At 44.5% G+C, this 13,975-nt stretch overlaps 1 protein-coding gene across 4 annotated transcripts in view; it reads right to left on the bottom strand.

Annotated features, from left to right (window-relative positions):
- The window catches only part of sfi1 (SFI1 centrin binding protein), a 269,555-nt gene that overhangs the window by 214,637 nt on the left and 40,943 nt on the right, over window positions 1-13,975 (bottom strand). For all 4 annotated transcript variants that reach the window (XR_010015925.1, XM_063031824.1, XM_063031825.1 and 1 more), the window contains exon 6: window positions 3,724-3,818. Coding sequence is in view for 3 of the 4 variants with exons in the window: in XM_063031824.1 (XP_062887894.1) it covers window positions 3,724-3,818 (95 nt within the window). In the remaining variant the exon portion in view is untranslated. The remainder of the gene's footprint in view (window positions 1-3,723; window positions 3,819-13,975) is intronic.

Raw genomic sequence — 13,975 nt, 5'->3', positions numbered from 1 at the left:
CTACCTATGTCATTGGTACCAATATGTACCACGACCTCTGGCTGTTCTCCCTCCCACTGCAGGATATTTTGGATGCGATCTGAAACATCCCGGACCCTGGCACCTGGGAGGCAAACTGCCATCCGAGTTTCTTTCCTGTGTCCACAGAATCACCTGTCTGACACCCTAACTATAGAATCCGCTATCACTATTGCCTTCCTCTTCCTTTCCCTACCCTTCCGAGCCACAGGGGCCAGACTCTGTGCCAGAGGCACAGCCACAGTCGCTTCCCCCAGGTAGGCTGCCCCCTCCACCCAAAAGTACTCAAACAGGAGTACTTATTGTCAACAGAGGTCACCTTTGTGAAAGAAGAAAGATTAAAAGAAAATATCTGACACTGATTGGCATCATTTGGAAGAGGATGGTGATGGGTTGTTATTGGCAGCTAATCTTACCGAAGCTGTAAACAGAGCCAAGAGGCACGGTCAAAATAAGGTCACTGATGATGATAGAATAACAGAGGGACACATGGAGGGAAGGGTCAAATTGATCTTAGAGTGGGTTATAAGGTCGAAACAACATTGTGGGCTGAAGGGTTTGCATTCTGTGGTAGTGTTCTACGTTCAGCTACGTTCTAGTGTACAACATTAGTTTCACCATTATTTTAACAGAAAATTATAAAACGTATTAGGGGGAATGCCATACTAGATCTAGTATTAGGTAACAAACCAGGTCAGGTCACAGATCTTTCAGTGGGTGAGCATCTGGGGGACAGTGACCACCACTCCCTGGCCTTTAGCATTATCATGGAAAAACACAGAATCAGAAAGGACAGGAAAATTTTTAATTGGGAAAGGGCAAATTATGAGACTATAAGGCTAGAACTTGCAGGTGTGAATTGGGATGATGTTTTTGCAGGGAAATGTACTATGGGCATGTGGTCGATGTTTAGGGATCTCTTGCAGGATGTTAGGGATAAATTTGTCCCGGTGAGGAAGATAAAGAATGGTAGGGTGAAGGATGACATGGGTGACAAGTGAGGTGGAAAATCTAGTCAGGTGGAAGAAGGCAGCATACATGAGGTTTAGGAAGCAAGGATCAGATGGGTCTATTGAGGAATATAGGGGAGTGAGAAAGGAGCTTAAGAAGGGGCTGAGAAGAGCAAGATGGGGGCATGAGAAGGCCTTGGCAAGTAGGGTAAAGGAAAACCCCAAGGCATTCTTCAATTATGTGAAGAACAAAAGGATGACAGGAGTGAAGGTAGGACCGATTAGAGATAAAGGTGGGAAGATGTGCCTGGAGGCTGTGGAAGTGAGCGAGGTCCTCAATGAATACTTCTCTTCGGTATTCACCAATGAGAGGGAACTTGATGACCGTGAGGACAATACGAGTGAGGTTGATGTTCTGGAGCATGTTGACATTAAGGGAGAGGTGTTGGAGTTATTAAAATACATTACAACGGATAAGTCCCCGGGGCCTGACAGAATATTCCCCAGGCTGCTCCACGAGGCAAGGGAAGAGATTGCTGAGCCTCTGGCTGGGATCTTTATGTCCTCGTTGTCTACATGAATGGTACCGGATGATTGGAGGGAGGCGAATGTTGTCCCCTTGTTCGAAAAAGGTAGTAGGAATAGTCCGGGTAATTATAGACCAGTGAGCTTTATATCTGTGACGGGAAAGCTGTTGGAAAAGATTCTTAGAGATAGGTTCTATGGGCATTTAGAGAATCATGGTCTGATCAGGGACAGTCAGCATGGCTTTGTGAAGGGCAGATCGTGTCTAATTAGTCTGATAGAGTTCTTTGAGATGGTGACCAGGCATATAGATGAGGGTAGTGCAGTGGATGTGACCTATATGGATTTTAGTAAGGCATTTGACAAGGTTCCACAAGGTAGGCTTATTCAGAAAGTCAGAAAGCATGGGAAGTTTGGCCAGGTGGATTCAGAATTGGCTTGCCTGCAGAAAGCAGAGGGTCGTGGTGGAGGGAGTACATTCGGATTGGAGGGTTGTGACTAGTGGTGTCCCACAAGGATCGGTTCTGGGACCTCTACTTTTCGTGATTTTTATTAACCACCTGGATGTGAGGGTAGAAGGGTGGGTTGGCAAGTTTGCAGACGACACAAAGGTTGGTGGTGTTGTAGATAGTGTAGAGGATTGACGAAGATTTCAGAGAGACATTGATAGGTTGCAGAAGTGGTAGGTGGAGTTCAGCCCGGAGAAGTGCGAAGTGATACACTTTGGAAGGACAAACTCCAAGGCAGAGTACAAAGAAAATGGCAGGATACTTGGTAATGCGGAGGAGGAGAGGGATCTGGGGGTACATGTCCACAGATCCCTGAAAGTTGCCACACAGATAGATAGGGTAGTTAAGAAAGCTAATGGGGTGTTAGCTTTCATAAATTGAGGGATAGAGTTTAAGAGTCGCAAGGTAATAATGCAGCTCTATAAAACTCTGGTTAGGCCACACTTGGAGTACTGTGTCCAGTTCTGGTCACCTCACTATAGGAAGGATGTGGAAGCATTGGAAAGGGTACAGAGGAGATTTACCAGGATGCTGCCTGGTTTAGAGAGTATGCATTATGATCAGAGATTAAGTAGCTTAGGCTTTACTCTATGGAGAGAAGGAGGATGAGAGGAAACATGATAGAGGTGTACAAGATAATAAGAGGAATAGATAGAGTGGATAGCCAGCGCCGCTTCCCCAGGGCACCACTACTCAATACAAGAGGACATGGCTTTAAGGTAAGGGGTGGGAAGTTCAAGGGGGATATTAGAGGAAATTTTTTTACTCAGAGAGTGGTTGGTGCATGGAATACACTGCCTGAGTCAGTGGTGGAGGCAGATACACTAGTGAAATTTAAGAGACTACTAGACAGGTATATGGAGGAATTTAAGGTGGGGGGTTATATGGGAGACAGGGTTTGAGGATCAGCACAACAATGTGGGCTGAAGGGCCTGTACTGTGCTGTACTATTCTATATTCTACGTATTACTTTGATAATAAAATGTACTTTGAACGTTAAAGAATCACCTCCCAGTAATAATTTGTTTCAACTTCCCATTTTTATTTTAACATTATACGTCCTTTGTTTTTGACACTATTTCCAAGATCTTCCCATTGTCTCTTCTATTTTGTGTGTTTCTGCTTTCCCTGATTTTTCTTAACATCTGCAATCGACTCTCTTTACCAGAACTGAAAGTGGTTGACCAACAGAAATCAAAGAGCTCTTAAATGAATAACTGAGAATTAAATGAAGAACTTCAACCTCCTGCAATATGTTTATTTGTTATTTCCCATTAATACATCTACTTTCATACCACTCAGTATATTTCAAAATTGAAGCAAGCAGCTAAATCCTGATTTTGCTCAGCAAACCATAAAACAGGGCATCCTAGATATCAGCTTCTAACACATAGTTGACATACTTGTCATGTAAAAATTAGTGTCAAACAAGAGATTCACCATTTTGAGAGAATATTATAGTATATTATTCTATTAATTTATGAGTTGCCTGAAAAGCAAAGAAGCATTTTTTTAAAATCAGAAAGTGCTGTTCTTGTCTCAAGCTATTGTTTACTTGCTGAGTATTTCCCAGATTTTCTGTTTTTATTTCAGGGTACCAGAAACCACAGTATTTTTGCTTCTATATTTATAAATTGAAATGTCATTCAAACTCCATTTGAAATAACCTTAACATTACTTTGGCTCTGAAAAAGGTTCAGTCAGCAATTTCTACCTCATACCATGTGAAGCAGCAATCATGTATTTTGATTTCTTCTTCTTTTTTTGAAGAATGTACATCTGCCAGGTTTTCCATGTCTGATTATAAATGTAGTACCTGTCATTGACAGAAAAGAAACAGATTACAGAAAGGTGGGAGACGGTCAATCACAAGTGTTCTACATTAGGGGACAAGGGGTAGGAATCCAGTAGCACTCACATCCACTGTGATGAAGTGCTTTGAGGTTGGTGATATAACATATCAACTCCTGCCTGAGGAATGACTTGGATCTGCTCCAATTTGCCTACCATCACAACAGGTCAACAGCAGATACCATTTCAATGACTACAGCTTGGCATTCAATACTATCATCCCCTTAAAACTAATCAACAAGCTCCAAGACCTAGACCTAATACCTCCTTGTGCAACTGGATCCTCGATTTCATAACTTGCCGACCCCAGTCAGTCCAGAATGGTAGCAACATCTCCTCCACAACCTCCATCAGCACAGGTACACCTCAAGGCTGTGGGCTTAGTCCTCTATTCTTGCTTTATACTTATAATTATGAGTCAAAGAGTAACTCCAATGCCATATTTAAGTTTGCTGACAACACCACTGTTGTAGGCCAAATCAAAGGTGGTGACAAATCATCATGTAGCACTGAAAATCTGGTTGAGTGGTGCCACAGCAATAATCTCTCACCCAATGTCAGCAAGACCAAGTGACTTCAAGAGAAGGAAACCAGAGGCCCATGAGCCAGACCTCGTTGGGCGATCAGAGGTGGAGTGGGTCAGTACCTTTAAATTCCTCGATGTTACCATTTCAGAGGATCTGGCTTGGGTCCTGCACCTAGGTGCCATTATGAAGAAAGCATGGCAGCACCTGTACTTTTTTTTTTAAGTTTGCGAAGATTCAGCACGTCATCTAAAACTTTGACAAACTTCTATAGATATGTGGTCAAAATACATTGAATGGTTGCTGCATGGCCTGTATGAAAACAACTTCAAATAGAAAAGCCTACAAAAAGTAGTGGATACACCCCAGTCCATTACGGTGAAGTCCTCCCAACTATTGAGCACATCTACATGGAATGTTGTTGCAGGAAACCAGTATCCATCATCAGAGACCCCACAATCCAATGCATGCTCTCTTCTCGCTGCTGCCTCAGAGAGGTGGTACAGGAGCCTCAGGACCCACACCACCAGGTTCAGGAGCAGTTATTACCCTTCAACCATCAGGCTTTTGAACTAGAGGGGATAACTTCACTCACCTCAACAGCGAACTATTCCCACAACCTACGGACTCACTTTCATGCCCTCTTCATCTCATGTTCTCGATGATTATTTCTTATTTATTTTTGATTATTCCATTGCTTGTGTGTTTTTTGGGTTTTAATTGTATTTACTGAGAATACCCACAAGAAAATGAATCTCAAGGGTTTATATGGTGACATATATGTGTTTAGTTTGATAATAAATTTACCTGGAACTTTGGTTTTCGAATTGGCAGGCTAACTTGGTCCTTAGACCTTGGCCCAAAAGGCAGTCAAATATATAATAGTTTTCCCGTCATCATTCCTCCTCTTTTAAATTCTTTGGAAATTGCCAGGGAACACATTCAATCCTACATCCCTGTTAAACCAGGAGAGGGTTGCTCTGGTGATCTCATTAATAGACAAAGAGCTTAAGATAGGACAACTGACCAACAGCCAGGCAAATGCTACTGGAAAGTGCTGTTGGCCAGAAAGAATGACAATCTACAAATCAGTGAATTCAAATGAATCAAGGACAGTAGAAGCAGACAGACTAATTGTCTTTGTTCTTGCTGCAAGCTTGGGGATGGAGGCTACCATTTTGATCAATGTTTTAAGGAAGACACAATACTTCAGGTAATCTGCTGGACTGGAGATCATTTCCCAAATAAGAAGTTATTTGTGAGATGTTGTTTGGTTGGCTATAACACGCAAGTTTGTGAATGTTGGGATTGATGCCTGTCTGAAGTGATTCGAGCTCATTGCTGATTGAGAACAAAGAGCCATAAATTATCGACTGTCATTTGATGGGAAGAGGGCAATAAATTGATGCTGGCTTGGTGCAGAGCCAATAACAAGGTGTTAAAGGAAAGCACATAACTTGTGGCCAATGACACTGGAATACAATATTTGAATTGATAAGGAATCGATATAAAAGTGGATGCTTTATGTGCGGTAACTTTGAAGAATAACGATCGCAGATACAAGCGTAACTAACCCTGCATGAAACACATGGTGAGTGAATCGGAACAATGAGGAACACCTGGCCAGCGTAAACCCCTTTGCCCAGGTAATACCTTTGCTATCCTTTGACTATTCAGGAGAGTCAGGGATACTTAGCGAGTGTGCACACAAGGTATTTAGTGTATGAATTCAAATACTTGTTAGTTTAAACAGTAAAGGGCTCGTCAGTAAATACAGATCTCTCTGTGCCTCACTAATCATCTTTATAAGTAGGTTTTTTTTAAACAACAGTGCAACAGAGCTTTTACAGGTATATTAAGAGCAAAAGGATAGTAAGGGATAAAATTGGTCCTCTTGAAGATCAGAGTGGTCGGCTATGTGCGGAACCAAAGGAAATGGAGGAGATCTTAAATAGATCAAAGTTGCTGGTGAACGCAGCAGGCCAAGCAGCATCTATAGGAAGAGGTGCAGTCGACGTTTCAGGCCGAGACCCTTCGTCAGGACTAACTGAAGGATTCTTTCTTCCCGGACCTCCTGTCCCATGATCCTCTCGTATCCCCTTTTGCCTATCACCTGTCCAGCTCTCGGCTCTATCCCTCCCCCTCCTGTCTTCTCCTATCATTTTGGATCTCCCCCTCCCCCTCCAACTTTCAAATCCCTTACTCACTCTCCCTTCAGTTAGTCCTGACGAAGGGTCTCGGCCTGAAACGTCGACTACACCTCTTCCTATAGATGCTGCTTGGCCTGCTGCGTTCACCAGCAACTTTGATGTATGTTGCTTGAATTTCCAGCATCTGCAGAATTCCTGTTGTTTGAGATCTTAAATAGGTTTTTTGCGTCTGTACTTACTAAGGAAACTGGCATGAAGTCTATGGAATTAAGGGAAACAAGTAGTGAGATCATGGAAACTGTACAGATCGAAAAGGAGGTGGTCTTTGCTGTCTTGAGGAAAATTAAAGTGGATAAATCCCCGGGACCTGACAGGGTGTTCCCTCGGACCTTGAAGGAGACTAGTGTTGAAATTGCAGGGGCCCTGGCAGAAATATTTAAAATGTCACTGTCTACAGGTGAGGTGCCGGAGGATTGGAGAGTGGCTCATGTTGTTCCGTTGTTTAAAAAAGGATCGAAAAGTAATCCGGGAAATTATAGGCCAGTAAGTTTAACGTCGGTAGTAGGTAAGTTATTGGAGGGAGTACTAAGAGACAGAATCTACAAGCATTTGGATAGACAGGGACTTATTAGGGAGAGTCAACATGGCTTTGTGCGTGGTAGGTCATGTTTGACCAATCTATTGGAGTTTTACGAGGAGGTTACCAGGAAAGTGGATGAAGGGAAGGCAGTGGGTATTGTCTACATGGACTTCAGTAAGGCCTTTGACAAGGTCCCGCATGGGAGGTTAGTTAGGAAAATTCAGTCGCTAGGTATACATGGAGAGGTGGTAAATTGGATTAGACATTGGTTCAATGGAAGAAGCCAAAGAGTGGTAGTAGAGAATTGCTTCTCCGAGTGGAGGCCTGTGACTAGTGGTGTGCCACAGGGATCAGTGCTGGGTCCATTGTTATTTGTCATCTATATCAATGATCTGGATGATAATGCGGTAAATTGGATCAGCAAATTTGCTGATGATACAAAGACTGGAGGTATAGTAGACGGTGAGGAAGGTTTTCAGAGCCTGCAGAGGGACTTGGACCAGCTGGAAAAATGGGCTGAAAAATGGCAGATGGAGTTTAATACTGACAAGTGTGAGGTATTGCACGTTGGAAGGACAAACCAAGGTAGAACATACAGGGTTAATGGTAAGGCACTGAGGAGTGCAGTAGAACAGAGGGATCTGGGAGTACAGATACAAAATTCCCTAAAAGTGGCGTCACAGGTGGATAGGGTCGTAAAGAGAGCTTTTGGTACATTGGCCTTTATTAATCAGAGTATTGAGTATAAGAGCTGGAATGTTATGATGAGGTTGTATAAGGCATTGGTGAGGCCGAATCTGGAGTATGGTGTTCAGTTTTGGTCACCAAATTACAGGTGTGACAACAGACCAAGTTATCAGAAGATTGATGCCGATAAGAGAGATAAGAGAGAGATAAATGGGGGAAACATTCAAAATGCTAATAAGAGAGAGACGAGAGAGATTAACGAAAAGAGACACAGTTCCGAGTATTGTCAGACCGGTTGCTTTGAACCTGAACTGTTTGAAGTTTGATGGACTGGCGATACCCCAGCAGGGAGATAAAAGGAACAGGTTCACTAAGGCAAGCACACACCATGACACCACGAGATAACGAGACCCTGGAAGTGCGTTGTGCCCCCCCTCCACAAGTTGGTGGAAGTTTTGGAGGTCTGGTCGCGGGACCGACCATAGACGCACAGGGTGGAAAGGTACGATCGGCGGGAACCTGGTGTGTGTGTCCACCCTTGCCTGGGTGCCGGGTCCACCGCAGAAGAACGATCGTATCCGGAACGGAGGGGTCACAGTTGGTGACCTCAGAAGACATTACAAAGGGCTCGCCCAATAGCTAACTGCGAGGAATATCAAAGCTCTGTATGAATCCGATTTGAATATCATCATTCGCGCTCTCTCTCTCTCCCCCCGACAGCACAACAGCGATTACTGCGAACTATACTAAACTAAACTGAACTCTGCATCACTTGAGACTGAACATTTTACCCCTAGACTGCGATAGAGCTTGATTGATTCCTATTATCCTAGTCCTGTGTACGTGTGTGTTTTACCATTGCTAACCTGTTGCATTTTTATCCTTACTATTAGAGTACTGTGTTACTTATTTCTTTAATAAAACTTTCTTAGTTCCAGTAATCCAGACTCCAACTAAGTGGCTCATTTCTGCTGGTTTGGCAACCCAGTTACGGGGTACATAACATAAGTGGGGTTCTCGTCCGGGATTTTGAACGCTAAATTTGGGACGGGGTAAATTGATTGGGTTAAAATTCCCGAAAGAAAGAAAAGGCAAACAGCAGAAATGGAGATTGAGGAATTTCTAAAGGTGCCGACCTTGGAGGCATTAGAGGATGCCAGGAAATCGGAATTGGCAGCTGTGGCCAAACGGCTGAATCTTTTTAAGGGAAAGTCGATAATGAGGAGAGAGGAGATGCACAGAGCTATCATAGAGCATTATGTGTCTAAAGGTGTGTTTCCCCAAGGGGAGCTGGAGATGATATCTATTGGAAAACCTGGTGGAGACGCAGTACAGGTGCAGATTGAAAAATTGAGACTCGAGCACAAGTTCCGGGTAAGGCAGCTAGAACACGAAGAGAAACAGTTAGAACGGCAAGAGAGAGAGAAACAGTTAGAATGGCAAGAGAGAGAGAGGCAGTTGGAGCGAGAAGAGAGGCAGTTGGAGAAACAGAGGGAAAGGGAATTTGAGCTGGAGAAGTTAAAGATGACGGCAGCGCAGGGGCCCATGCCGAACCAAGGTGGAGGGTACAGGGCAACCCAGGAGGTTAGGCTGGTTCCCCCATTTGACGAGACCGATGTTGATCGGTACTTTCTCCATTTTGAAAAAGTTGCTGCAAGTCAGGACTGGCCGAGGGATAAGTGGGCTGTGTTGCTTCAGAGTGTACTTAAAGGAAAAGCCCAACAAGCTTACTCGGCTTTGTCCGCAGAAGATGCCCAGAGGTATGAGGTGGTGAAAGAGGCCATCCTCAGGATTTATGAGTTGGTCCCAGAGGCATACCGGCAGAGGTTCCGGAATGCGCGGAAGCAGTGTTTAGAGTTTGCCCGTGAGCTGCAGACATATTGTAAGCGTTGGTGCGCCTCGAAAGGGGTCAATGGGGATTATGACAGACTGCTACAGCTAATCCTGAGTGAGCAGTTTAAAGGTTGTGTCCCTGAAGGTATGAGACCCTACCTAGACGAGAAAGAGGCAGACACTTTAGCCGCAACTGCTAAGTTAGCGGATGAGTACACGTTGACATAGAAAACGAAGTTTGCCCCGAGTAAAGGCTACCAGAAGGGTAGTCAGGACGGCAGGGAGAGTCCACCAGAAAAGTCAGAAAGTAAGCCGGGGACTAGTGAGAAGGATAAGGTATACCGGGAGCAGTTTGGTAGGAAGTCTCCTGGGGTTGTATGCTATAATTGTGGGAAAGTCGGACACTTTGCGTCCAAGTGCTTTGCCCCAAAGAAGGAGATGGGGAAAGGAAAAACGGCGGTTCCAACTGGCTGTATTGAGCTGGTAAACAAACCACTAGGAGAGAAGAGGTCTGATAAAGTTCAGGAAGGGCGCGAGAGGTTTACCTCGGCCGGATTGGTGTCGGTGAAGGAAGAGTTAAACCCAGTTCCAGTACGGATCTGGAGAGACACTGGAGCTTGTCAGTCATTGATATTAAAGAGTGCGTTAGACTTTAGTTCAAAGACCCAGACTGGGGAGGTCAGGGTCATCAAAGGCATTGGAAAAGGGACTGAAGCAGTACCTTTGCACCAGATACACCTAAAAAGCGACTTGGTCTCTGGACCGGTCACGATCGGGGTGGGGCCCAAACTACCGATGAAAGACATGGAGGTCTTACTCGGTAATGATCTCACCAGCGGAGAGGTGTACCCAGCAGTAAGATTGACAAGCCAGCCTGCCAGGATTGAGGCCCCGCCCATGGACTCACAGGTTTATCCCGTTTGCGCAGTGACTCGGGGCATGTCTAGAAAGGCTGCCGAAGTAAACATAGCTTTGGCTGAGACGTTTTTACCAGCCTTGTATCAGAAGGGGTTACAAAGTGAGGAGCTACATAGTGAAATGGAAATTAAGGTAGATTTATCATTAGCAAGGAAGGAATTTGTACAGACGCAGGAGCAAGACGAGGAGCTGCGGGTTTCGGCGGAGACTGCTCTCTCCGAAGCAGAACTAAAAAGGGAGCCAGTGGGCTATTGTGTGGAGGAGGGAGTGCTAAGGAAGAAATGGAGACCAAGTACCGTGCCCACAGATGAGGAATGGGAGGTGGTGCCAAAAATTTATGGGGACGAGATTCTTAACCTGGCCCACAAGATACCCCTTGGTGGACATTTTGGGGGGAGGAAAACAGTCGGTAGAATCATGAAAGAGTTCTACTGGCCACACAGGAGGAAGGATGTTATTGACTATTGTAGACGTGAGTTAACACAGTTACAGCTTGCCACGATAGGCGAACAAACCTAGTCGGTGTTATCACGAAAATTAATGAGGCTAGGGTGCCACTTGATAAGGGGAAAACCCATTTTGTAAAGATAAGTATGGTGCCGACCAGATGGGAGAAGTCTATTGTTTTGGCCAGCTTTGCTGATAAGGTCTCTCCCTTAATCCCCGAACAAAGCGACCCGCTAAGAGAGCTAATTAAATGGCACACACACGTATGTCCGAATGTCCCGAGGCGATGCAAAGAGCCGGGACATGGTGCTGTCGTCACATCAGGTCAGCCTAGTGAGCAACACCCCTATAGGATGATCAATTCAGTGACAAAAGGGCTAAAGAACACAGAAGCGTATATTGGCGATGTAGTGGTCTGGAGTGACACGTGGGAGGAGCACAGTGTGGCACTGTTTAAATGGCTGTTTGAAGCCAGCCTGACAGTGAACCTCGCAAAAAGTTAATTCGGCCACGCAAAGGTCACTTATATGGGATTTGTGGTAGGACAGGGGCAGCTGGCTCCGATGCAAGCTAAGGTGCGGGCTATCTCTGAAGTCCCCACCCCGACAGACAAGAGAGCCCTGAGAAGGTTCTTGGAGACGGTGGGGTACTATCGGAAGTTTTGCAAAAAAAAATTTGCGGATATTACCCACCCTCTTACTAAGCTCTTGCAACAGAATACGAGTGTGGGACGACCCTTGTTATCTGTGTCCGGGACGAAAACCACTGAGAAGTTACACTGATCACAACTCATTAGTGGTTTTGGCCACTATGAAGTTTGCTAAGTTGGAGCCTGGTCTTAGAGGATTATTAAAATAACACATATAAAAGGAACAGCAAATGTGACTGCTGACTGTCTGTCAAGATGTTGACAACTTAAAGTTCTCTGTATTAGCCAAATAGCTGATGACCATGTATATTTGTGTGTATCTAATAATGTATTCATGCCTATAATTTTTACCCCGGTAAAAATCCTTTGAAGGGTAGGAGTGTGACAACAGACCAAGTTATCAGAAGATTGATGCCAATAAGAGAGATAAGAGAGAGACAAATGGGGGAAACATTCAAAATGCTAATAAGAGAGAGACGAGAGAGATTAACGAAAAGAGACACAGTTCCGAGTATTGTCAGACCGATTGCTTTGAACCTGAACTGTTTGAAGTTTGATGGCCAGGCGATACCCCAGCAGGGGGATAAAAGGAACAGGTTCGCTAAGGCAAGCACACACCATGACACCATGAGATAACGAGACCCTAAAAGTACGTTGTGCCCCCCCCCACAAGTTGGTGGAAATTTTGGAGGTCTGGTCGCGGGACCGACCATAGACGCACAGGGTGGAAAGGTACGATCGGCAGGAACCTGGTGTGTGTGTCCGCCCTTGCCTGGGTGCCAGGTTCACTGCAGAGGAACGATCGTATCTGGAACGGAGGGGTCACAGTCGGTGACCTCAGAAGACATTACAAAGGGCTCGCCCAATAGCTAACTGCGAGGAATATCAAAGCTCTGTATGAATCCGATTTGAATATCATCATTCGCGCTCTCTCTCTCTCTCTCCCCCCGACAGCACAACAGCGATTACTGCGAACTATACTAAACTAAACTCTGCATCACTTGAGACTGAACATTTTACCCCTAGACTGCGATAGAGCTTGATTGATTCCTATTATCCTAGTCCTGTGTACATGTGTGTTTTACCATTGCTAACCTGTTGCATTTATATCCTTACTATTAGAGTGCTGTGTTACTTATTTCTTTAATAAAACTTTCTTAGTTCCAGTAATCCAGACTCCAACTAAGTGGTCCATTTCTGCTGGTTTGGCAACCCAGTTACGGGGTACGTAACACAGGAAGGATATAAATAAGGTTGAAAGAGTGCAGAGAAGGTTTACAAGGATGTTGCCAGGACTTGAGAAACTCAGTTACAGAGAAGGGTTGAATAGGTTAGGACTTTATTCCCTGGAGCGTAGAAGATTGAGGGGAGATTTGATAGAGGTATATAAAATTATGATGGGTATAGATAGAGTGAATGCAAGCAGGCTTTTTCCACTGAGGCAAGGGGAGAAAAAAAACCAGAGGACATGGGTTAAGGGTGAGGGGGGAAAAGTTTAAAGGGAACATTGGGGGGGGGCTCCTTCACACAGAGAGTGGTGGAAGTATGGAATGAGCTGCCAGACGAGGTAGTAAATGCGGGTTCTTTTTTAACATTTAAGAATAATTTGGACAGATACATGGATGGGAGGTGTATGGAGGGATATGGTCCGTGCGCAGGTCAGTGAGACTAGGCAGAAAATGGTTCGGCACAGCCAAGAAGGTCCAAAAGGCCTGTTTCTGTGCTGTGGTTTCTATGGTTTCCATGTGTATATGTACATAAAACTACATTCCCTTAAGTGACATCATAGACAGTGAAGAAGATTATCAAAATTACAAGATTTTTGTAAGATAGGTAAATTAGCCAAGGAATTACAAACGCTGTTCAATCCAGATAAGTGCGAGGTTTGCATTTTGGAAAGTCAAACAAGGGTTTGTCTTTCACATTGAACGGTAGAGGCTCAGGATGTGTTTTCGACCAGAACAAGTACAGTACAAGTACAGAATTCCCTGAAAGTAGCAACACAGAGAGTGAGAATGGTGATGGTGGTGCTTGGCACGTTAGCCTTTGATAGTCAGGGCATTGATTATAGGAGCTGGGTATTATGTATCAGTTCTACAAGATGTTGATGAGGCTGCACTTCAAATATTGTTTACAGCTTTGGTTGTCTTGTTTATAGGAAAGACATCATCAAGCTGGAAAGAGTGCAAAGAGGATCTCTGAGAATTTTTCCAGGACTCAAGGGCCTGAATTATAGGAAGAAGATGGACAGGCAAGGACTTTATTCCTTAGAGTGTAAGAGACTGACAGGTGACCATACAAAGCTGTATGAAATCATGTCAGACAACCATACAG

Source organism: Mobula hypostoma, chromosome 23, assembly GCF_963921235.1.
Source record: "Mobula hypostoma chromosome 23, sMobHyp1.1, whole genome shotgun sequence".
In the NCBI taxonomy this organism is placed as follows: domain Eukaryota; kingdom Metazoa; phylum Chordata; class Chondrichthyes; order Myliobatiformes; family Myliobatidae; genus Mobula; species Mobula hypostoma.
Note: the sequence above shows the minus strand (reverse complement) of the source record. Positions and strands in the feature narration are given on the sequence as shown.